Source organism: Ischnura elegans, chromosome 7 (genome assembly GCF_921293095.1).
Source record: "Ischnura elegans chromosome 7, ioIscEleg1.1, whole genome shotgun sequence".
Taxonomy (NCBI): Eukaryota; Metazoa; Arthropoda; class Insecta; order Odonata; family Coenagrionidae; genus Ischnura; species Ischnura elegans.
In genome coordinates, this window is record NC_060252.1 from 64,477,929 (window position 1) to 64,501,827 (window position 23,899).

The 23,899-nt window shown below is 38.0% G+C and overlaps 1 protein-coding gene across 1 annotated transcript in view; it reads left to right on the plus strand.

Annotated features, from left to right (window-relative positions):
• Positions 1–23,899, plus strand: part of LOC124162851 (guanine nucleotide exchange factor for Rab-3A-like) — a 60,997-nt gene that overhangs the window by 33,877 nt on the left and 3,221 nt on the right. Inside the window, exons 2-8 of the mRNA XM_046539525.1 lie at positions 11,700–11,797; positions 14,233–14,697; positions 15,930–16,125; positions 17,354–17,520; positions 19,547–19,761; positions 20,504–20,603; positions 21,762–21,828. Of these exons, the coding sequence (XP_046395481.1) occupies positions 14,266–14,697; positions 15,930–16,125; positions 17,354–17,520; positions 19,547–19,761; positions 20,504–20,603; positions 21,762–21,828 (1,177 nt within the window). The 5' untranslated portion in view covers positions 11,700–11,797; positions 14,233–14,265. The remainder of the gene's footprint in view (positions 1–11,699; positions 11,798–14,232; positions 14,698–15,929; positions 16,126–17,353; positions 17,521–19,546; positions 19,762–20,503; positions 20,604–21,761; positions 21,829–23,899) is intronic.

The window sequence follows — 23,899 nt, forward strand, 5'->3', positions numbered from 1 at the left end:
GTGACTAGATTAAGTAATATAATCAAACACAAATTATAAGCGTACAAACGAATGAAAATTTATAAGCGTTTGCTGTATCCCTAAAGAACAACTGCTTCAAATATGAAACATATCCCCTTCGCAACAGCTAGTAGATACCTTTGATCGAAATGGTTAAACCAGTATGAAAGAAATAAATAATTTTGTCGAAGATCATACACTCACAAATCACTTCACTTGTCGCTTCACTCTTTACTTCATCGTCTATATGCAATCAATTCACTTAGGGGCGCACTGAATGTACAAATTGTATTCACTTACACTAGAGGCACAAGTTCACTGCAAGTCGTAGCTTCCTCGCAGCTACGAAAAACTTTAAATTCCTGTCAACAATTACACTACATACGTTGCCTGCCTTACTAGGAGAATGGATTCTCGTATTCCATTTTGGCACAAATGCATAAAAACTCTATAACAGTATACAAATAAAACCGGAGTTCGATCATCCACAACGGTCCGCCATATTTAGTAGCTCCCTTAGACAAGGCCGGAGGGCGACTAAGAACCGGCTACTAAGATAGTAGCATACTAAGCTTAGTAGCCCTTACTAACGATCTATGAATACCATTTTGCTAGTATGCTACTACTTAGAACGCTACTTGGGCGTTAGTAGCTTACTAAGGAAACTATGAATACGGCCGATAGAATTTTTCTTTCTATCTTTGAGCGTGTCAGGAGGTGTGCCTACCCGGCAGGATAGCCAATCGCAGAAGTTGTATCACGTAATGCAACAAACAGTAATTAGAAAACGACGCAAAGAACGCGTCGGACGCAACTGAAAGTAGCACCACGGGGTTCGAGAGCATGAGATGCACCGAAGTACTAACTTAGGTCGCAATCCGAGCTGCCGTTTGGAAACGCATAGCGGACAGACAAACATACATCCTCCTTTATCGGTATGTATATATAGATATTCTCTAAGAGGAAGAATCACTTTTTCGCGAGAAGTGACTCGTTTACAAATTTTCTATCGTGCTGCTTCGGTGTTGGGGAGGTGAGGTCCTCGCCTGAGAAACCGGAAGGCGTGGGTGTTGATGTCGGTGTTGTTAATGTTGTAGAGGCCGTATTATAATAATGTTTTCAGGGTAGTTGAAAATAAATTTCATTTTGAAATTTTAAGAACTTTTCGTGTGTATTAAATTTGAAAATTTTACCTCTGTATCTTCTCTAAGGTAAAATTTATGCATTTTTACATGGAGCCAAATGTTGATAAAGGTATAAACTGCATTCTCTGAAATTTTTTAGTGATAATGTGTATTTTGAACGAGTGATTCGCCGCGAAAAATCACTGGCTGAGCTCGAGTGATTGAGCGTCCTCTTGAGTCACTCAGATCGTTGGTTAAGCATGCCTCTACATGGACTTCAAACGATTTAAGCGCACGCGTTTCAGCTGCATCATCTCCTTCTTCTTTCGTTTAGCCGGAGTATGACGTGTGTTTTCTTGTGGCAAGACGTTTTTCGTATTCAACGACCCCAAGGTCGTGATACCGAAGGTGGTGTGACGGGGAAATAGTTGAGACACGTTGCGGCGGTACCTGGAAAGGTTATTCTGCCCTTTTTATAGGTGAACGACTACTGTAGCATGTGCCTTAAGAGGGCGCATCACTTCCTCTCGACCGGTCTTATTTTGCCTTTCTTGGTGACATATTTCTCGTTTAAAACTAATGTTATCGTCTTGAAATTTTCAGGGAATGTAGAGTTTACTGGCGTCATGTGCGTGTGTCTCAAATGTAAAAAATGCATATGAGAAAATATGGCTGTAAAATTATAAAATTTGAGGTTTAGGATAATTGCCAACATTTCCAAAAAATAATAAACGGTCAACTTCATCATCATCATTAGTCAACAATCCTAAGATTGGTTTGACGCACCTCACTATTCCTCTCCTAACCGCTATCCTTTTCACAGTGACTTATTTCTTTTACTACCTATATAAACTATCCCACGTGACTCATTCGGTGTCGTCCCTTGCTCTCCATCCCTTCCAACTGTCCTGCGATTTTTTTCATCTGGCTATCATGTCTCATAATGTGGCCAGCTAAGTCAAACTGTCTTCTCCTTAAGGATTTTAGAAGACTTCTCTCTTTTCTCCCACTCTTCTTAGGAGTTCCTCGTTACTTACTCGGTCGACCCACCCCAAAAATGTCTAAAGTAGTTCTTAACTTCCGCTAGTACGTGACCACTGAAGACCGGTCGAGCGGTTGTGAGTCGTGTTAATTATTCATTTAATTCCGCAGGCGCGTATAGTGGAAATATTCATCCTATGAGACATTTCATTGAATTATTGGAAAGCGAATATCCCCAGCAGATAATGGGAATATTGGCTAAAATAATAGTTTAGACACAAAGATAAAATATACTTTTATAGTTAAAACTTAAGGGATATAAACCCGCATCACTGTTGGGGTCACCCTAGCAGTAACGCGGAGACGTATTTCAAGTTTTTTTTAGTGCAATGAAGATGGTCCGCGAAAGTTTTAACGACAAGTTATAAAATCCGCTGTTGACAGAATAGAAGGGATTTGTGTTTTTTTCTGAATGCTAGATACACCCAGCGAACACTGTTCTTGGTGAAAGGTGTTAACATTCTGAACTTAAGATTTATTATGGAATCCTTCTACCGAATGCAGCCTTAATTTATGAAAAAAATCATTGTGTTACCACCTGGCAACTGAGAAGCTACTTGAAGTTCTTATGGTGCCAAAGTAAGTATGAGGGATCTCATGAGAAAATCGTAGTTCCGAAAGAAATTCAAACTGTTGATTTCGTGAGCCAAAGTATCCCAGTCACCGCGGCAAAAATACCTCGGAAATCTTGGTGGGAAATCTCGTAAACTTTTTTCTCTAAATATTCCTTAGTGGTATCGAATTTAATCTGGGATATTGTGTAAATTTTCTCTGTTTTCAATGTAAAACCTTGATTTTGATGTGTGAATGTTGGCATATGCTTGAAAGTGGGTTAGAATACTATTTGTGATTCATTTATATTTCTCTCGCGTTTGTTTCCGCGATTTGAATAAAATCCGTTGTTGCACTCCCACCTTGCCCTGACTCCAATTTTAGCTCAATCGTAGTTTCTATTTTTGTAGGTGAAAGGGAGGGAACCTCCAGCCTTTTTTTTGACGTCATCGTCATCATCCTTTGCATTCTCCCGGTTTCGTCCGCTTTAGTACTGCCTTCCCTCCCAATGTCCCCTTCCATCGAGTCATCCATTTCTTTATTGGTTTCCCCGTCTCGCCATTTTCATCCAGCACAATTTTACGTTTTCCTATCTTTCTTCTGCGGTATCAACCCACAGGGACGCATGACGCATTTTAGCTCTTAATAATAATAACAGTTATTATTATTATTATCATTATCATTGCCATTGACATTGTCATTATCATTGTCGTTATCATTATCATTATTATTAAATATTCATATCTTTTCCTGCCTTATTTTTTATCTCGTCGAAGTTGTCTTTTAGCCTTCCGTTGAAAAGAAACGTAGATTGGTCAATTTCGGTTCTTCGGTTCCACCGGTCTTTGAGCTTCTAGCCAGAATAGTAGGCGATGCCAAAATTATTATATAAATGTAACCAAAATAAATTCAACTAAAAGCATTAAAAAACTTTTCGCTCGCTAAAAATGAAGGCATAAACGCAAAGAATAAAGCCGGTAGAAATACGCTATTTACGCTCTGTTAACGAAAGAACTTATGAGAGTCAAATGTACGTAATAGGAAGTATGGCTGGTACTACATTTAAATTTGGTTCCATTATCTAAATTATCAAGATTCTTAACAGGCTATTGCCACATTGTACAAATACAATTCAGGGTAAATACATCAACCCCGACCCTTAGTCAGCATCTAATGGCCACCCCACGTTTTCGGAGTTGTCATGTATCGCAGAACGAAAAGAAGCAGCTAGAACAACGAGCTATAGATATGATAAGGTTTGTTGTGGCAATCAAAAGCTTGAATCTGTTGGTGTCTGTCTTTTCCTGATTTGTATGGTATGGTGTGTTAGTGGTGGAGGTGACTGACTGTCAAAGTCATTTGTTCCTGAAGGGAAGGGTAGAGAGAAACTCGGCGTCGTCCTCAAAGCACTCAAGTAAGGATCGGGTAGTCTTTGAAAAGTTTTCGCCGTCGCCGGGACACGCACCCACCGCCGAACCCAATGGTTGGGAAGCCAGCTTTTTGGCCACCATATCTACCTGATCCCTGCTAGTTTTTTCTTGCGATTAAAATTATAAACCCGAAGTATCCACTTTTTAGGAACTAATGCGTTGGTATTTTTTCTGGATAGTTTTGCACATTTTGATGTTATGGATCTAATCACTTGTGACATACTCTGATGAGTTACTTTGACAGTTTTATAACCGTATGACCGTTATAACGTATTTTATACAATCTATCGAAACACATTAAGATCTCTAGAAAATTGATCAACTACGATAATATATTATGAAACTAACGGCCACTAATATGTGATCAGGTTGGTGAGGTGGCCAGAGTGTTGGCTTCCCACCCCGTTGGTTCGGGTTCAAATCCCGGCGGTTGCCGAGAATTTTCAAATACTGCCGGATCACTGTTTGGATGTTGTGTTGAGAACATTTGAAGTACAACTCTCCGTCCGTCGGATGGGACGTTACGGTCCCCTTGTCGTGGACGTTAAGGTCCCGTGGTCCCCTTGGCGCCTTTCGTTAAGAGCAGGCTAATGCCGACGCCGGGTTTCTCTCCACCCTTACTTACCTACCCTTCCCTCATAGCGCAAATGACCTAAGCAGTCGGTCGCGTCCTTCAAATGCCATACCTTTTATATATAATAATGAAGCACTTGATTAAGACGAGTAACCGAGAACCAATGCCAGGGACCGACATGAAAAATAGATCATATTCACTCTCGAGTAAAACCTCCTTTATTTTTTAAATAGTTTTTCTAGCTTAAAAAACCTCGTAAGGTTCAGTCGTAGTCCACATTTTTCTTTTTAGTGAAACTTTATTGTTCACGAGCAAGACCGTAATAATAATCATGTTTTTTAAGCGTATGGATTCTTTTCCAGCATCGCTCGTCGTCTTTACTTATATCCGTGTGTTTTCTTCCGTTCTCGCAATTCTTTTGGCTCGTGACGAAAACTGGACCTTACCTCTTATTGTGTATGCATATTAGAAAGATAATGCTGCATAATCGAGTGTATGTGTCACTCTAGAGATCATTTCCATATTAAATTACTTAATATTTTCCTTGTGTAGTGAAAATTTTGTAAATAAATTTCTTCTCAGTTTGAGCTATTTACGTATTTTATTACGGAATCAGCACGAATTTTAAATTTTTTTGAACTTAATAATCCTCCTATTTAAAGTATATTTTTCTTGTGGTTATGGCGGCTTGTGGATATTTTGACGGCTTTGTGACTGTGATGTAGCTATCCTTAGTGTCAGTCACAGAGTTTGAATGGGCTTGAGACTTATCTCTTGCGTAATAAATCGTGTCAATCGTGACCGGGAGAAAGGCAGTACAAGGAAAACCAAATGTGGAAATCATTGAATTCAACCGAAGCGAACGAAAAAGCTATGCTGATTTAACAATTGTTGCGCATGAGCTTGTGGTCACGGCTTCGGGAGTTAATTATTCTAATGAAGCTTGCAAAAAAACACGTGTTATCTCTTTTAACTACCAGTGATAGTTTTTTTATATAGTTATTAAACTAGGGTGTGAGGAGAAACGAAGAAGTGTTAAAAACAAAAAAAGTTTAAGGAACAGTTAACTAACCAAGAAACCTTGAATGGAGAGTTATTTTCGTTTGTGGAAAATTTGTGTACTATTTTATCTGTACTCAATTGAACGTTGAAAAAATCGGGATTCCATGAAATTTGCTTGGGAGATTGAGTTTTAAAATTCGTATTCCCCACACTCTTTTTTACAAAAATGCTTAAATGTAAGTTTAAAAATTGTATATTTTTATTAAAATATAAATGTTCTTTTGCCAAAACATTGAGCATTAGGTGCGGCATAGCATGAAAATCATAATAACATCAAAATGTAGACGATAGTTGTTTTTGAGTTTCTGATATATTTATACTGTTACTGTGAAAATACGTATAACGAATGGATATCCCTCCGCAGTTGACTGTAACTTCAGGAATAATTTAGGTCTGCAGGACACACTCAAACGGATAAAGGTAGTTGTTTTTCAGGGGGATTATTACTTCCCGTTGCGCCGTGGTAGTATGCAACATTTCTAAGCGATAATGTGTCTGAGTTCTGATTTGCTTAGATCAGTAGCTTTTTGATAATAATCAATTATTTTTAAACATTATTTGTTAAAGTAATGAAATAAAAACTTTGGATTTGTTCCATCGCTGGAAATTGTTAATATTCCATTCTTTCGTGGGAACTATACTACTCATTTTCTGGAGCAATAATGCAATGAATCGTGTGTGAGGGGCCAAGGGGTAAAATATGCCCTTGACATTTTTGGAAGCCTTAAAGAGGACTCATCCTTCCGCTCAACCTGTCGAATTTTGTTTTCTTCCTGACGACATGCTTGGTTAATAACTTGCGCTGTCATCATCACAATTATGATTTTCTCCTTAACCCTGAATTTATTCTTAACTTTACCTCACAATGATTGGTGTGGTTAACTCTTATGTATTCTTACACTTTCAGAATAATTGCCTTCGTTTGAAGTACCTAAGTAAAAAGTCGGGAAAAAGTCTAGATTCGACCGCTTGGGCGGGAGTGATGAATCCTTTTGAGTGCCGTCTTAGCCTAATCCTCCCCCAGAATGCACCGATTTAAGAGACTCCCCCCGAGAAATTTTCTGGATAGTTTTGCAACCTTTAGCTTCCCAAAAATCCTAATTACCATCCCCTGGGGCCAAGGTTACCATTAACATAGCATAGCCTTTTTTTCAAGTTCTAACAAACCTGGGTTATCGATTTCCTTATTGTAATAGTGGATTTATCCAGTCTTCCCTCAGACGTGTTGTCACCCACTGCGCATTTGCATGGGTTCACTGAGTCTCCACTCGCGGAGCTGACGAGGATAGCGATCCAAATTTCATGGTATAGTATGCAAAAATTAGGGCATTAAGCCATTATTATGGATTTGCCATTTTGTGATACAGCAAATTCATAAATGTTCAGTGCTATTCATCGCGATTGTAAATATTATTTAATTCATGTTAGAATGAGTGGATCTCTCTGCTCTCATCACCGCGCTGCGGACATTATTGAAAGCTGATCAAAATGAGCCGAAAGTAACGACAAAAGTCACGCTACAACGGCCTCCTTCTATAGTCCTCTTGACTTTTAGAAGCGCAATTATCCTGTTGTTTGTCATGGGACCAACGTTACCGTTAACACGCAAAGAATTCTTTTTTTATGCGCTAGCCAATGTGGGTTATCGATTTTCTACACCTTTCCTCTGCCTCCCTCTAGTATCCTCTGTCTACGTAAATAGTTTTCCACTCTCACCTACCATACCTTTCTCACTACTTAAATAAATTACTAAGCATGGTATCACTTCCGTCAAGAATTATTTTATTGATATAATCGTTTTACTATGCTGAGTTGAGCAGTCGTAATTTTCGCGTAAATGCATATTCACGACGAGCGACAACGAGTGGCGAAAATGTATGTTGACCTCGACAACGAGGTGAATTAAATTAATTGAGTTGATCGTGGCTCTTGAATTAATTTGAAGGAATATCGACGCACGTATATTTGGCGGAAGAATGAATAGGCAATCTCAATTTCCACGTAAAATTACTGACCAAATTTTAAAAATATATCACACATTTTAATCTCTGGTCATTTTAATGCCATCAATACTTGAGGGTTCTAGTGTCGTTTAACATCCATTTGTATCACAGCAAGTTTTGAAACTTCTCAAGCCAAGACATATTATAGCCCTTGACTATGTAGAGCAAGTTCTATTATTATCATCAGTGACAATCAATGTTTCCCTCTCACTTGGAATTTGGAGATACGGCAATGAGTCACCGTGGAAGCGAACATCATTTGTTTGAACCCATTTGTATAAGTGATTTATCTCGTAAGATTAACGACGAATGTGGCTATATCTTGTTTTCGGAATACTTTGAGAGTCGATTTATATTAAGTAGAGGCCGCGATTAGAAATGATGACCATGTCACACTCTGAAACTTCCTCGAGATCAAATTCACGTGAAACCGTAATCGAACCAGGGACATTTGGTATCAATGGTTTGGGTTATGGCTCGTTTAAAGCCGGGTAACATTCGCTCTGCTAACATTCATGGCGCTCAAAGATATAAAAAAATAACTCGGATAGATTTTCAAACATTCCCGCGAGGGATTACAGAAGCCTGGGTTTGAAGTGGTGGCTACAAAGTGGGTGTCAGTGTCGTTGGGCCTAGTCAATGGTTGTTGTCTTTTCTCGGTATAGTATATAAATGGTGTAGTTTTAGTATAAGGTAAATTCGAATTTTCTATATAATACTATTTTATCTTCGTTATAACGGATATTAATCATTCTGTGGCCAACGGAACAGGCTTTCTATTGGGCATCATCACTGACTATGCTATGTTTTCAGTTTACTTGGCGCCGTACTCCTAAAGGTAAATTCCGTTCTGCATGGTCATGGACGATGCCTGCAGCAGAAAAGTTGAAATCGGTAGCAGTCGACAATAATCGACATGTGGTTTGACTTATCATCGCAAAATTTTCTCCACCGTATTTGTGTAGCCCATGACGTATTTCGTTGTTATTCAGCGTTCTCAAGGACAACGAAATACGACCTGCGCTAAATGAATAGGGTGGTTTCCTATTATTTTTTTATTGCCTAAATCTGAAGATTATTACACCTGGAGTACGTATTTCACGCATTTAGATTTTTAAATGACGATATCTATTTTTCGCGATTAAACGAAAAGTGAAAATTTTCAAGCGCGCGAAAACGCGACGCGTAAGTATGAATGCCGGGAAATCTCTCCGTGAGACTTATTTCTGGTTCCCGCTGCCCCCCTGTGAGGTGACCTTGAGGCGAGGCTTAGCGCTGTTACGACGCAGGCTGCTAGCGGGTAGCTGAGTACCCTGCTGGCTGGTAGCGCTTGTCTTAGATAAGTATTATTAATACCTTATCAAATGAAGAAAACTTTCCGACCTTAGCCAGTTTTAATAAGTGATTAATAAGACATGTTTCCCTGAGCTCTTCGCCTCATGCATGCAATGGTAACCTCAGACGATGTATAACTCCTATCTTCTCGTATAGAAACTAGGTCCCTGTGACGTCACGTGGAGAGGCATCGCATGGGCGCTATCTAGCCCTTTTCAAATGAGGATAAAAATGGACCATTGCCATTCGTCTAAACCGCTATTTCTAAAACGAAATAATTTGTATATTTTGAATACACTAATGGTGGGTAACGAATCGCAATCAATGCTTTTTGTTTTCTTTGATGAAGGAAACTACCCTATTCATTGAAAGAAATTTGCAGTCTTACATTTGAAAAAAAAAAATCATTCCCAGTATCGTGTCGCCAACCTAATGTTTTAACGTATATTCTGGAGGCACGATGGTCTGATGAAAAAATGGTCGAAGAAGAAGTCGACCTCGGATTCGGCATCAAATTTGGGGAGGGGGATTTCATGACCTAACTCCGGGGAGTATGGAATACCTTAAATCCGCACCTGGTATTGTATGGGAAATATTGTCGAGAAAGGCCTCGATAGATCTATATCATTAATCAAGTTATTAAGCATGTAAAGTAATAAGCTGATGATAAAGGTATGGGATGAGGAAAACTATAAATCGTAGGATTTAGAAGATAGGCTTCCGCGGAGTGGGCTAGAAATAATTGATCTTTCGGGGTCGTTTCCTCTTTGTTTGAGCATTCAAGAAGGAAACTGGTACGTTCCCGAAACATGTCGTTTTTGTTTTCCAACCTTCGCGGGAGATGACCGTAATGACTCTCTTTTGCCAATCCTGCCGGATAGCGATCATGGCTTTGAAGGAAGTCCTTCCATCTCCGTCTTCAAGATAAAGCCCTATTTCATTGTTCCGGGATGTCGAGTGGTATTATTTCATTATTTTGCCTACGAATTGCCGAAATAGGCGTTTATTCCAATCTATATGCTAAGGAAAACAGGAAAATCGAGATCGCGTGGTCCGTATGTAAGGGGGCGTCCATCAATTGCGTGAGGTGATTTTCTGGACCCTACCCCCCTTTTAGTGGGATATCGTGAGATTTGACTTGACCCCCTCCCTCTAAACTCTAGTGAGATTGTTCAAAATGCGTATTTTCAGTTAAAATACGTTAATCTAAGCTTCATTGCGTTGGATTTACTTAAAATACAATTTTTAAAATTATTTTTATTTTAAATTAGTCAAAAGTAATATTTAAGATTATGTACTAAGATCTCATTTTTACACTGTTTTTTGCGGAAAAAATTATGTGATACATTGCAGGACCCCCCTCTTCCCAATGTGAAATTGGATGAGATTCTGCTTTACCTCCCCCCCCCCCCCCTTTTCGCCTCACGTAATTGATGGATGCCCCCTTTATATGGACGAATTGAGGTAGTTGTTGTGGGAGTCATTACTTTCAGCGTCTCCTAGGTGTTATTCTAGCTACCTTTTAGCGATAATGCGTCAAAGGTCTGTTATGCGTAGGCGAGTGGAATTTAGATATTCATCACTTATTTTGTTAAGCTGGTGAAATGAAAACTGTCTTTGGAGAGCCACTCAAAAGATTACCATCTTTTCAATTTTTTCAAAAATTACAGTGGGGAATGCCCCTCTCCCACTTCCTCTCTCTTCCCCCCGCTCCCCTGATATCTCCCATAACCCACACTGTTGTGAAATCAAGTCCGTTTGAGACTAGTACTGTCGTAAATGGGCTGTTCTCAGGTTAGCTCAAGCTTACATAAACATCAAGTTTCAATGAGAAGTCCGGCGGGTTGCATAATCCATAGGATGAAGATATTTTCAACTTTTCAAGGGTTTATTTTGCATAAAATATGGGTTTGTCACCGGTGGCTAAGTTAAAAGGGTAATGGAACTCACCAATAATACCCTGAATCATTTAATGAAAGCATGTGCTATTATATTTATTATCTATATCATCCACTACATATTTAAAAGAAGGAAAAAGAAAACTGTATTTTACCTAAATTTCCAACCCTTCTTTAACACCTTAAAAAGATCAAATTGTTCAGTCTACTGTTAAGTTTAGTAAGGATTCCCATTCTTGCATTTGGTCTTTACTATTTACTTTGATTTTTTTAAATTTTTCTTGTCTGTTGCTTTTTAGTCAATTAAAAAGCCTTCTTGCTGTTAATGGTACTGGAATTAATGAATATCTTCTTCATAAAAGTTCTGTGTGATCATTTTCAATGGAGTGGAGATAGAATGTTTTGTATTGAATAATAGACAACTATTCTGATTGAGTCTATGCAATCCAATTCCCTCATTCATTGCTTATTGAAGCCCTTGGTCACTAGAAGTCTATGTTTTAAGGTTTTAGATTGTATTGATCTTGCAGGAAAAGCAAAAGAATTTTTTTTAGCATTTACTATGTTTGCTTATACTCTGCAGACACAAAATTACTTTATGAATTATTATGAAGAACTTAAAATTAGAGTAGAGAACTTTTTTTGTGTGAAAATGTGTCATTCATTTCCTTCTGTTACAGTGGGATACAGTATGATCCAAGAATGATATGGGGAATGACTCTTGAATGATATTTCCTACTTGATATCCTGATGATATATGATGTGACATCTTGTTCAAGTAAGATAGTATTATTATTGATATTTCAGTGCCAATTTTACTCTTATTTGTATACTTTTTTTGTCCTTTTGGTAAATTTAGAATATTCAAATAAGAGACTAGAAAATAACAGTAATTTAGTTTTTATTGATGTTTTGGTAATCCCATGAAATTTCTATGAAAAGAGGAAATCACTTTCCCCACAACATCATCAAACATAAAAATCACTTTCCACACCAAAATACTTCAATTACCTGAATGTTCATCTTATTGAAGTAGTTCAACAGATTCAGGCTTCAATTGGTGGAAGTTAGACATATTTAAATAAATAAAAGATCGTAGCACACAAGAATTTTTTCCATAAGAATTAAAATTCCATTAAAAATTCTTGTGGAAAAGTGCTACGATCTTTTATTTATTTAAAAAAAATTATTGAAGTAGTTCTTGTTTTACAATTTGCATCCCTCATTCCTGTTGTAGAAGAACTTGGATTGTGGATTTTTCCATCTGTGTAGATTTCAGAAAAAGGTGCTGAATTTCTTGTGATAGCTAGAGATAAGATAGAATATGAATTTGTTTTAATGGGAAATATTTTCCTGCTTTATGCATCCTTAAATTGAGGACATAATCTGATATATGTATTGGCTGTTAAACCTATTTTTATACAGGGTGGGGCAGAATGGACTCCCTGTTTGTGGAGTCCATTCTGCCCCACCCTGTATCTTCTCTCATGATAGTGTAGGATGAAAAAATAATACTATTATTTTCAGATCTATCCTACTCCAAAATTTTAATGAGAAATAACCATCGAAAACTTTTCTAAGTGCCCATTGAAGTGTTCAGAGAAAGGCTATCAGACAAGTCTATTGAAGGAAATGATTTCAATCTTGGTTTTATTCTTCCACTTGTAAACTTGAGTTAATGTGTACAAAGTTTAGTCCATTAAGAATTTTGAAAGTTTAAATCTATTTAAAAAGACAGTTTCCGAGTACTTACTAGATAATTATTTTTATAGGTAAAGGGTGTCTGTACTGTGAATTATGTTTTCCTTTTTGACTTATTGAAGTGAAAGGTAGTTGCACTTTTCCATAATTTTTTAATGTGTGTGATGCGTTTCGGCTCAAAGAGCCATCATCTGGTACAAGACATTGTTGTACATGAGAACATCACATTTATCCTCCCCCATCCTGTCCTCAAAAGTATAAATGTGATTTTTTCATGTAATACAATGTCTTGTACCAGTGATGGTGCTGTGAGCCAAAATGTGTTGTACGCATCATGGGCATACCCGGAATCAAAACTAGGGAGGGGGGGGGGGGAAACTAGCTGTGGTCGTTCAAGTGGTAACTGTTTTGCACAGAAAAGATAATTGAAACGAAAATTTTAAGGAAATTATGACAGCAATTTTATTAGTTTTTGTAATAGGGTAGTTTCCTTTATCAAAGAAAACGAAAGGCATTGATTGCAATTCATTACCCACTATTAGTGTATTCATAATAGAAACATTATTTGGTTTTAGAAATCCCAGTTTAGACAAATGTTAATGGTCAATTTTTACGTGAAGGCCAGATTGGCACCCATGCGATGCCACTCCACGTGATGTCACTGGGACCTGGATTCTATATGAGTAGATAGGAGTTTTACATCATCTGAGATTACCAATGCATGCATGAGGCACAGAGATCAGGGAAATATTTCTTAATAATCACCTATTAAAATTGCCTATGATCAGAAAGTTTTCTTCATTTGATAGGGTGTTAATAATCCTTATTTAAGCCAAGCACTACCTGCTAGCAGGGTACTCTATGCTACCGCTACCATGCTCGGCAGCAAGCAGCCTGCATCGTAGTGACGTTCATAGTCTCGCACCCAGCTGGCCTCACACAGCAGCAGCCAGACGTCACATGGGCTTTTCCCAGCATTCATACTTGGCTGTTGCGTTTTCGCTCGCTTGAAAATTTTCACTTTTCATTTAATTGCAAAAAATAAATATAGTCATTTAAAAATCTAAAAGCGTGAAATAAGTACTCCAGGAGTAATAATCTTTCGATTTAGTTAATAAAAAAGTAATAGGAAACCACCCTATTATTTGCTTGAAAAAATTATGATTTTTATTTCAGTTCCATGCCTCATACTGATATCATTTTTCTTCAAAACAAAAATTTGTTCACAACTTTTGTTTTGAACTAAATTTATTTTCGCTTCTAAAGGGGGGCAGTTGGCTCCCCCTGCCCACCGCTGGGTATGCCCATGGTATGCATTAAACAATTGTAGAAAAGTGCAACTACCTTACATTTCAGCAGGTCATACTTCCATCCAAACATCACGCCTGATTCGGTTGAACTTACTCTTTTTTGACATGCCCTATATATAATTACATTATGATTGCATCATGATGTATTGTCTCCTCTGGGAAAATAAAATTATTATACCTCCTTCCTATGCTTCTGTTTCAGATTGTGGATAATGGTGCAAGGAGGAGTTGGGGCATGAAGGGAGTGGAAGAGGTGGAGGGCGGTGCCTCGGTTGCTCCCCTCCCATCACAACCGAACTCTGAGGGGGCAAAGACTCCTCCTCCTCCCCCAGCCCCTCCCCCGGACGATGTTGATTGTGTGGATGGGAGTGCCACAGTGGCAAATGGGCACTCTACAGAGGAGCCCTTGGTGGAGAACGGGAATACCTCAGATCATGAGGAAGAGCAGCAGGCGGTGCAACTGACTGGAATCTCATCTAGCGTCGGGTCGACGTGGTCGTGTGATGGTGGAGCAGAAAGCAAAGAGAGCCTAATATTGGTGTTGCAGGAGGAACTAAAGAGGGCAAATGCTGAGGTGCGGTTAAGGGATGAAGAAGTGACTCGCTTAAGTAGGGTCCGTGAGGAGGTGGAAGCTGAGCTGGAGGAGCTTACGGCAAGTCTCTTTCAAGTAAGTGGTTTGGAAGCACCTGCTTATTTTCTTGTTATTGCTAAATGTCTCATTTATTTCCTTATTTAATGCTACTAGTCACAGGGAAGCTAACCCCTAGCGATATAGTGAAATTTAGCGTAATGTATTCAGATGAATTGCAACAATTTAAAGTAGATATCATGCGTGTGAAAAAATCCACTGAGAAAAAGTCATTCGCCTTGACCAGGATCTGGTTTCGAATCCCAGTCAAGGTGAATGATTTTTTTTTCAACGTGAATTTTGTGCATTGTGGGTGACTCCATAGAGTTATCACCGTGGCTAGCCCTACTATACAGAAATTAGATGTATCTGCATATGTATGATATATCATAAACTTGAAGTATGAAATAGAACCAAATATGTGTTTGTTATTCCAAATTTTTTGTTGATGAAATCCTTAAGAAACTGTAATAACAAGGAACATGTTTTCAGAATGTAAAATAGTTCATTGTGTATGTGACAGATTTTTAAAATTCTTTCAGAAATTCATTCCATTTGTTTATGCCTCATTGGAGGAAAGATTGCTTCAGAATATCCATGCTCAGATTTCCACAAAAGAATCAAAAACAACTTAGATTACACCACTCAGCCATTATGGACCTTGCCAGACTTGGTGGCTGCCGATTTAGTACCTGCCTGCCACATTAAAGATAGTGGGTTCCTGTTCTGTCTGGGTTGGTTGCCCCACTTTTGGGCATGCATGTTTTTGATTGTCTTTAGTCAATCTCCCGACGAAAAGGCACATTCACATCAATGGCATTTGATCAACACTCATGTGAAGATATGCAATGTTTTAAACTCTATAAACCATTTTTCTACATCTTTCTTTCCATTGGACTAATCCTGAGCATGCATCCTCTTTCATAGCTACTCTTACCGCTGAATATAATGTAAACATACATTCCTGAACATTGAGCGTGAGAGAAATGTGTATAATTTTAATCTACTCCCAGAATTCTTTCATGATTACAGTTAACTAAGAGAACATAAATGACTTTTACTTCTCAAGTGGCCTTCTTTGTTGTACATTTCAACATCCATGCATGCATATTTATGGAATGCTATGTAAGAATGGAGCAGACACTTATACAATTCCGGATTTGTCCCAAACATCCAGAATGAACTGTGCATCCAAAGTTTTTGAATGTTTGATTATTTTAAGAGCTCGATTTATAATTTTCAATTGATCAATTTTAATATTATTTTATTAGGAGGCCCACAATATGGTGAGGGAAGCAAATGAGCGAGAGGCTGCATCAGAGAGAGCTCTTAAAGAGTGTCGAATGCAGGCAGATGTGTTGACTGCGGAGGTGGCTGCCTTGAAAGCATTGGTGCTAACATCCACACCATCTCGGCCTAATCCTCACCTTCATCCTCAGATTGGTGGTGCTGCCCCCAAGGAAGAGGGTGAGTGCGCTTGCTTCATTATTTTTTTTTCTTTAACCTATAAAGAACTTTTTCTTCTCATTCTCCTGCAAAGTGTAAACAGAAAAGAAACAAAACTTTGCAAAGTTCCGCTCAATATTGTATTCCACTAAGCATTGGCTGACTTTTTTCGTAGGTAAAATAATTGTCAATTTGAAGTGCTGAAAAATATCTTATCAACCAAAAAACGTGAGCAAAAATTTGAAAAAATTCCTTTATATTCATATTTGTTCACTGGGATATGAAGCATACTCTTCATCCAGTGACTTCTTCATTAGAGCTGTACATTTTTAAGTGTTAACATGTTCTCTGAGTTAAGTCAATAAAATGCTTTTGCATTTTGAAGGAGGAAAATGAAGCTCGAGGAGGAATAGGAGTGTAACTTCTACCCTCAATCTTATTTACCATGCTAATGTTCATGCTCATATATCTTATGGTATTATGTTCTGGGGAATTTCACGTGCCTAAGAGGACTCCTGGTAAACCAATCTTTTTGGACCTAAAAATATTAACACTTCCTTCCATTTTTATCTTGTATTGGGCCACTTTTGTTAAAATGTATCCTGAGCATTTTCCAAGGAATCATGAATGGCATGACTACCACACTCGCTCAAAATGTGACGTTCACCTCAAAAGTCACCATCTATCTCTAGCTCTCAAGGGACCTCATCACACTCCATCCATTATTTTTTATAAACTTCCGTCTGAATTGAAAAGCTGTCCGCCTTCCCTATTCAAAGTTAAATTATGCAAATTTTTAGCAGGTAAAGCCTATTATGATATTAGCGATTATTTAAATGAATCTATGTAATTTGTATTATTGTATTTATGTAATTTGTATTATAGTGATTTTTGTGACGAAACCATGCAATGTATATTGCCAGTTCGGTGAATAAAAAATTATTATTATTACTAACTTGATCAGCAGCTCTTTATTCACCAGTAAAGGCTTTAATTAAGAGAAGGATGTTGATTTATGAAATAAAATGAAGAGATGTAAACTTAATTATGAAAATGGGCTTGGCTTCATTTAATTTTTCTGTCATTTAAGATCTTTCTGTGGATTATCAAGCATTCTCATGTATTCCATTATTAATAGTTGTGGGTAAGAACCATAAGCTATTTGCAAGTTTTAATTGCCTTTAATATTGTCTCAATTCAAGGAAGTTTCCTCAAGTGTTATATTAACGCTCTCACATTATTTTTGCAGGCACTTCATTCAATCGTAAACATAGAAGATCTCCATCCCACTTTAACCTCAAGTATGGTCGAGAGAGTTCACCTCCAGAATCTCCTAGCAAAGAACCTCAAACTCAGCAGCTAGTGGCAGCTACAGTCGTAGATGCAGCTCAGGTGGCATGCAAAGAAGAATGGGAGGTAGGGATAGGTTATAAACCAAGCAAGGGGTTCACTAAATGACTTTTATGTTGAAAGAGGAACTAAACCCTTTCGCTGCTGTGAACACACCTTTTTGTTCTCCATGTTGCGTGCTGTAGACAAACTTTCCCCTTTCCATACCCACACTCCTTCCGGGAAGGATCATCTTGTCCCCAGACCATTAGTGAGTCATACTTTTTCCCGGTAATTTTTTGGATAAGTATCTCTTTCTCTAAGAAGTAATAGTTTATTGTTCCACATACCAAGCCCTTCACTTCTCCACCGCATGTGATGAGTAGCTTTCCACGGAGTGATCTGCAACAAAAGGGCTAAGCATATGTTGAAAGAGGATATGGACAGGATGATCTGGGAAGTGGATGTGATGTCAGGGATTAGAAGGCTATAAGAGAAAATTTGATCTTGGAAGTCAAATTGAGCTTAAAAGTAAATTAGGGAGGGATGAATGCTGTGACAGGTATTAGTTAAATTTGAATTTTTTCATGGATTTATTTTAAAAGACCTAAGTCTGTGCTATAAAAAATTTTATTCTGATAAAGGTGATTTTTATTTACGGTGGTGGCCCTTTTAGAAAAAAGAGCATAGTGTGCTGATGAAAAATTACTTTTTATAATTTCCACACATATATTGTATGAAGTAGATGACTTGATTAAAATATTGTCAACGCATTCGAGTGCCCGGCTATGACTCATGCTATCTCTACTTGAACTTCCCCTGCTGCCTTCACTTCTACTATTCCCTTTCCCTCCAGTTTGACCTTGATTAGTTGCAGGGTGAACATCCCCGAATTCCACGAAATTTCCGGTTACCTTTGGCTGTATTCAACCGCATAAGAGGACACGATATTATTCTGCATTTGGGATATAAAAGATACAACTAAATATCGCAGATAACATTTCTATTAATTTACCATTGAAGAATCTTCTAAAATTAATCAAAGAGTTTTTTCCCACCGCTGATTGTTGCCTGCAATGCTAGTGCTTGAAAAATTCCTTGTCAGCAGATAAAAAAAAATAATTCTAGTTTACGGAGGTGATTCTAAGATAAATAATAAGCTGGGAGTAGCCTTATATTCAAATGCAAATATCCTGGAGTTTTTTGCATCCAATTTAAAAAAAAATAAAGATCTCAGAATTCGTCGAAGTAGCATGAACTTGTGCACAGATAATCTGCAACATGTATAAACTGCAGCCGGATAATCAGGAGTCTGCTGTATGCATAAGAAACGTGAATGTTCATGTTCAGCCATGTCCGAAGTATCTCCCAAGCAATTAGTGGAAGAAAACTTACAGGAGAAGATGGTAGCAGACCCATGCTGGGCCGCCGGGACGTATCCCAGTGCACCCTCCAGCCTGGAAATCTTTGGCACCCTCCTGTCCCGAAACTGACAAATTTTACTGTCAGAATACCAACATTGAGCAGTTACCCTGATGTCAAAGGTGTCTCATTCAACAGCATAATTAACATCGTCTTGAGTAGGCAAAAAAGTAATTTAAATTATTATAATTCATTCTGGATCATTCCGGTAGTCCTCCCCCTGCAAAGTGCTGGTGCCCTCTGGCCTTGGCCATCCACCGCCCTTAAGAAGGTCCAGCAAGGGCCAGGACGGTTGTACTGCAAGTCTACGTTAACTCTCCTCACTCATCTTCTTTCACAATATGGTGCAAATGCATGTCACATTCGATTTGTTGTAGATGGCAGCTGTGTAATTCTTATATTCTCCACCATCGACTACCAGGACAAATTATTATTTTTATCGTATGTCCTCTATCAGTAGCAGAAGGCACATGATCAATTGCTCTTGAATTTACCTTAATTTAGTGGGAGTTAATTGTATATTGCCATTATATCCTCTTGGGACGAAACAAACTTTTTTAGGTACATAGTTTGATCAAAATTTCATTTCAGCCAAAAATTAGTCTTTTTCTCGTATCATTTTGAAAAGTTGTGTTATTTTTTAAAGACTTTATGTGATGGAAATATGGAAAAATATTCCTCTGATTCTTAGGTGGACCCAGTTGTGCTGCAGGAATTTACTATTTGGCGGACTCAACCCACAATTGATCTGTCAAATCCTTTCATTGCAAGAGTCTTCCGGGAGGACATAAATCCCTCACTTGCTTTTACAAATGAGGAAGTTGGTGAAAAAGTTTTGGCAGCAGCTATGGACGGCCAAATATTCATTGAGGCTATTCCAGACAAGACAAAAATACTCTTTCCTAGGTAAGAGAGGTAAACTTTCCTAGATTTAAGATTTCTCAACCATTTATTAGGGTATTTTATTGTTGAATTCTTTTGGAGTGTTTTTATTTTCCTCCATAATAATTTTAATAATATAATGAAACTTTTTTAATCCTGATGAATTAATTTGAATTATCATTAGGAATTGGTTATTTCCATTTTTTTGTTTTGATTCAGGTATCATTTTCCGTTCTTAATTTAGTATCTAAATTGCTAAACATTCAAAAACAGAAGTAGTTTTTTCGTCTAATTAGTATTCTTATTTAGAATAATATTAATTTATCTTAAAGAATGATTTCTTTTTCCTTCACTGAAAACATTGTAAGGCAATCAAATCGATGGTTATGAGTGATTAAAAAGTCATCGGAGCATTAAAAATTTTGTGATTGTTGTCCATAAGTAAGAAAATTATTTATGAGTTCCCACTGTATCACTTGTATGTGAGTGTTTCTTTTCCTCTACTGGAGACTTGTCTGGGGTACCTAGGAGGATTAACATTGGCCACTCTAACAATTGACACAAGTGAACCCAAAAATGATTTCTAGAGATTAAAATGTCGGTTGTGAAATACTGTTGTTGGAAAGATGCCTGAAAATGGAAAGTTTTTGTGCAGAACCTTGTTATGACCTTATGTTTTATATGTATAATTGATGTGAATTATTGGCCATCTAAATTTTTGACTGAGAAATTATTTTTGTTTACAAATGTACATTCTGTTTTCCAGAAAATGTGCCCTACTTGGCGTGTCAAGAACGTGTAACTACCGCATGAAACTAGGGGACCAGGAACAGTGGCACTGTATCTCCCAACTTTGCAGGAACAGGGTGAGCATTTCCTTTAATTTTTACACTATCAAAGAACCAGACTAGAATTCAAACTTAGGCCTTCTTTGGCTGCACTACCACTCTCCCTCACGCAATAACAATTATTAGGAAAGGCATTTACAGGCTTTATGTCACTGTAAATTCTGGGAATTTATATATTTAACTCATTTTAATGTGACTTTGTACATGAGTATTATGAAAAGCTTCGTATTGGGACACAGACCTAACATAATTCACTAAGTAGGATTCCGTGTGAAAAAATGGGATAACATCAGTCAATTCAACACTATAAAACAAATAGAAAAAAATTTCCATGCGTAAAAATATAATTTTAAGTGAAAATCATGGAAACAATGATGAATAGCAGGCTTCTGTAAGGGAAAGAGTAGTCAGAAATTATTAGAAAAGTGCCACTATTGAGATACAATCCAGGGACATCAGCTTGGCAAACGGATATGTACTGTAACCACTGGACTATGTGACATCACAATTAATGAGAGGGTTCGTAAATTGGAATACATTTAGCCAGTAAATGTTTCAATATGTTTTTAATTTAAAATATTGATAACATAACCCCAAGTGGGGGGTGATTTCTAGGACAGCTCCTGATGGACTATGACACTACAAAGTTAGATTGCATTCGGAGACCTGCTTCTAAACACTTCCCTTGTGAGAAAAAATATCAAATTTTGTGTTTTTTCTCCATAATAATAGACTACGGAGGCAATTTTTGCAAGGCGTCATCTATATTACTTATTCAAATACAATTATGTATCTCTTTAATCAGCACTGAAATATCGATGCATTTACTTCTGAATGAATAATGCAAATATGTATTCTACTTTTTGTGCTGCAATGACATGTTTTTTTATAGACAATGGTTATAACGTGTGATTTTCTGGGGATCTTCAGTTCTTGTTGTAATGGACCTCCATTGTAATTGAATTTGACGTCATGATTAAACCAGAAATAATGCTTATAGAGAAAAGTTTCTGTAAATCATGTTTTTAACTAGTTCAGGCTTCACGGAAGTAATTTATAATTATATTAATACTTTTCCACTAAACTACATTATTATTGCAACATGTTTCACCACTTGGAGGCAAGCATAACATTATGACCAAAGGAAAATTCATATTTATTTCTCTTTTCTTGCAGATAATTGCTGTTTGTGACTTTCTTAACTATTTAAGATACATAGAGAGAGGCTTAGTCAAGAGCTCAGGTAAGGTTATCTCTAAAAATCTGTATAACTTTGAGATCAAATGTTTTTCTGTTATCAAGTTTATTTGTAGAATTTCAGTGAAGCTTCCATCGTGTAGGGTTTATATTCTGCATTATTACCATGTGCCAATGTTTGTTTGAGGAAGTGTTATACTTTTTTTTTAGTTATTGTTTTTTTTACCTCATCTTTAGTGGTGGGTGGCATCCCTTTCCCCCTCCCATAATGCCAGGGAAAAATTGAAAAGATTGCAGTCTATAAGGTGGCTTTATAATCAAAGTTGTCATTTCACCAGTTTAAAAAACAATGTTTAAAAATCATTGATGAATATCTAAAAGTCAGTTGTCTACATCTAGCTGAAATGAAGGCATTGTCACTGAGAGGTACAGATATCATTGCATACCACCCATGGTGCTATGATACTATTGGCAACAGGAATCAAAGTAACTGACATCTGGTGGCCAATTTCAGAAATGAGACATGGAGGATCGGCCGGTTTGTTTACTAATGCTACAGCCTAGCGGTGTGCGAAACGGATGTGTTTTCAGCAATTTTGTGAAGCGAATACTGTTGTATATGGTAAATCTCAGTTGTGAATAATGGATGAAGTAATTTTCTCCACATCTGACGTTTTGGAGTTCAATAGAGACATCAAGAGGTCCCTCGTTGAGGGCTATGAGGTGGAATGCTGTAACCTGTCATGGTTGAAGCACTGTTGGAGTATTTGGTTCTTGCAATGGGCTTTAGCATACAAACAAGCGTTATTAATGGCATGTCACATGAGATACAAGCTTTTCAGAAGAAAATTGGTGCTTCTTTTTCCGTTTTCGTGTGTATTGTTTGACGATTTTATCCACCATCATTACAAGAGATATATCATTATTAAAATCATCAAACAATATGATAGGCATCTACTCACATAAGCCATCCGTCCTCAATAATCTATTCTTCTTAAGGGAATTCGACGTCGGTGTGGTCGTGAGTGGAATTCCCCTTGCATTGGCGTTTTGACTGCTATGTGGAGTCACTCGACTCTCACCGGCTAGCGAAGATCGATGGGGAAGTGGCGAGACGGGTCGCGCGAGGGTCTCCGTGCCTCGGCCCCGGAATTTTGGCCATTTGGGCAAAGCGACTCGAGAAATCCTTTAACCCAACGAAGCACGCAGGCCTTAGAAACGTCGGGGTTTCGCACCGCATCGTATTCGGAAGAGCAGGGCCTAGTTATTGAATGAGAAAGAGACAGATGTTTTAAGGGCCGACCCGGTTTTGACGGGCCCCCGGGCGGAAGATGTCCCGGCGATCGTGGGGGGGATCGCCTGGGAAACGTTTGTGCGACTTTGGGAGAAATTACTTGTCTCAAGCAGACTTAGTCCCGGCAATTGGTGGGTAGTCGGCCGGGAATATTCATATAATTCTCAGTTGTCGCGATTCGAATCATTTCCCCAACCTTAACTTTCCTGGCTTATTGGATATCTGAAAATTCATTGATAGTTATTGCAAGTTTGTTCAACCTTCTTTCCGTCTGCATCTCATCCTCTGACACCTCCACACTTACGCGAACAATTTTTAAGTAGGCATTAAATGATACAATGAAGGTGTCATGCCTTCATATGTTTCTCTATGACCCATTCTTGTTTTTTTCTTAAATAAAACTAGCATGCTAGCTCACTCTTGCCCATTCTCATGACGTGCTCCCACTTCTTTCCCAAATTAGGGGTGTTGCGGAATCTATGTAGAGAGATAGCTTTTGTCTCACACTGGTCGGTGCAATCATAAACACCGCACATTTTGTTGCTCATGAACTTTTCCTTCTAAGTTTTTCATCATAATGCCATTGATATTCGGCTAAACGGTATAGTGCTGGCCGGCTAACGTTTCACACGAACAAGCTTACTAATGCATCCGATCCTCCATATTCGGCCATGACACCGAATTTAGTGCTGTCACCTGGATTCCCTTCCAGATGCAATTGTCAATAAGAACAATGACGCTTTCAATAAGAACATAAAACTCGGGTATTCGCAGGTTATCGTTCCACACAAACAAACGTACTAAAGTGGGCGATCCTCCCTAT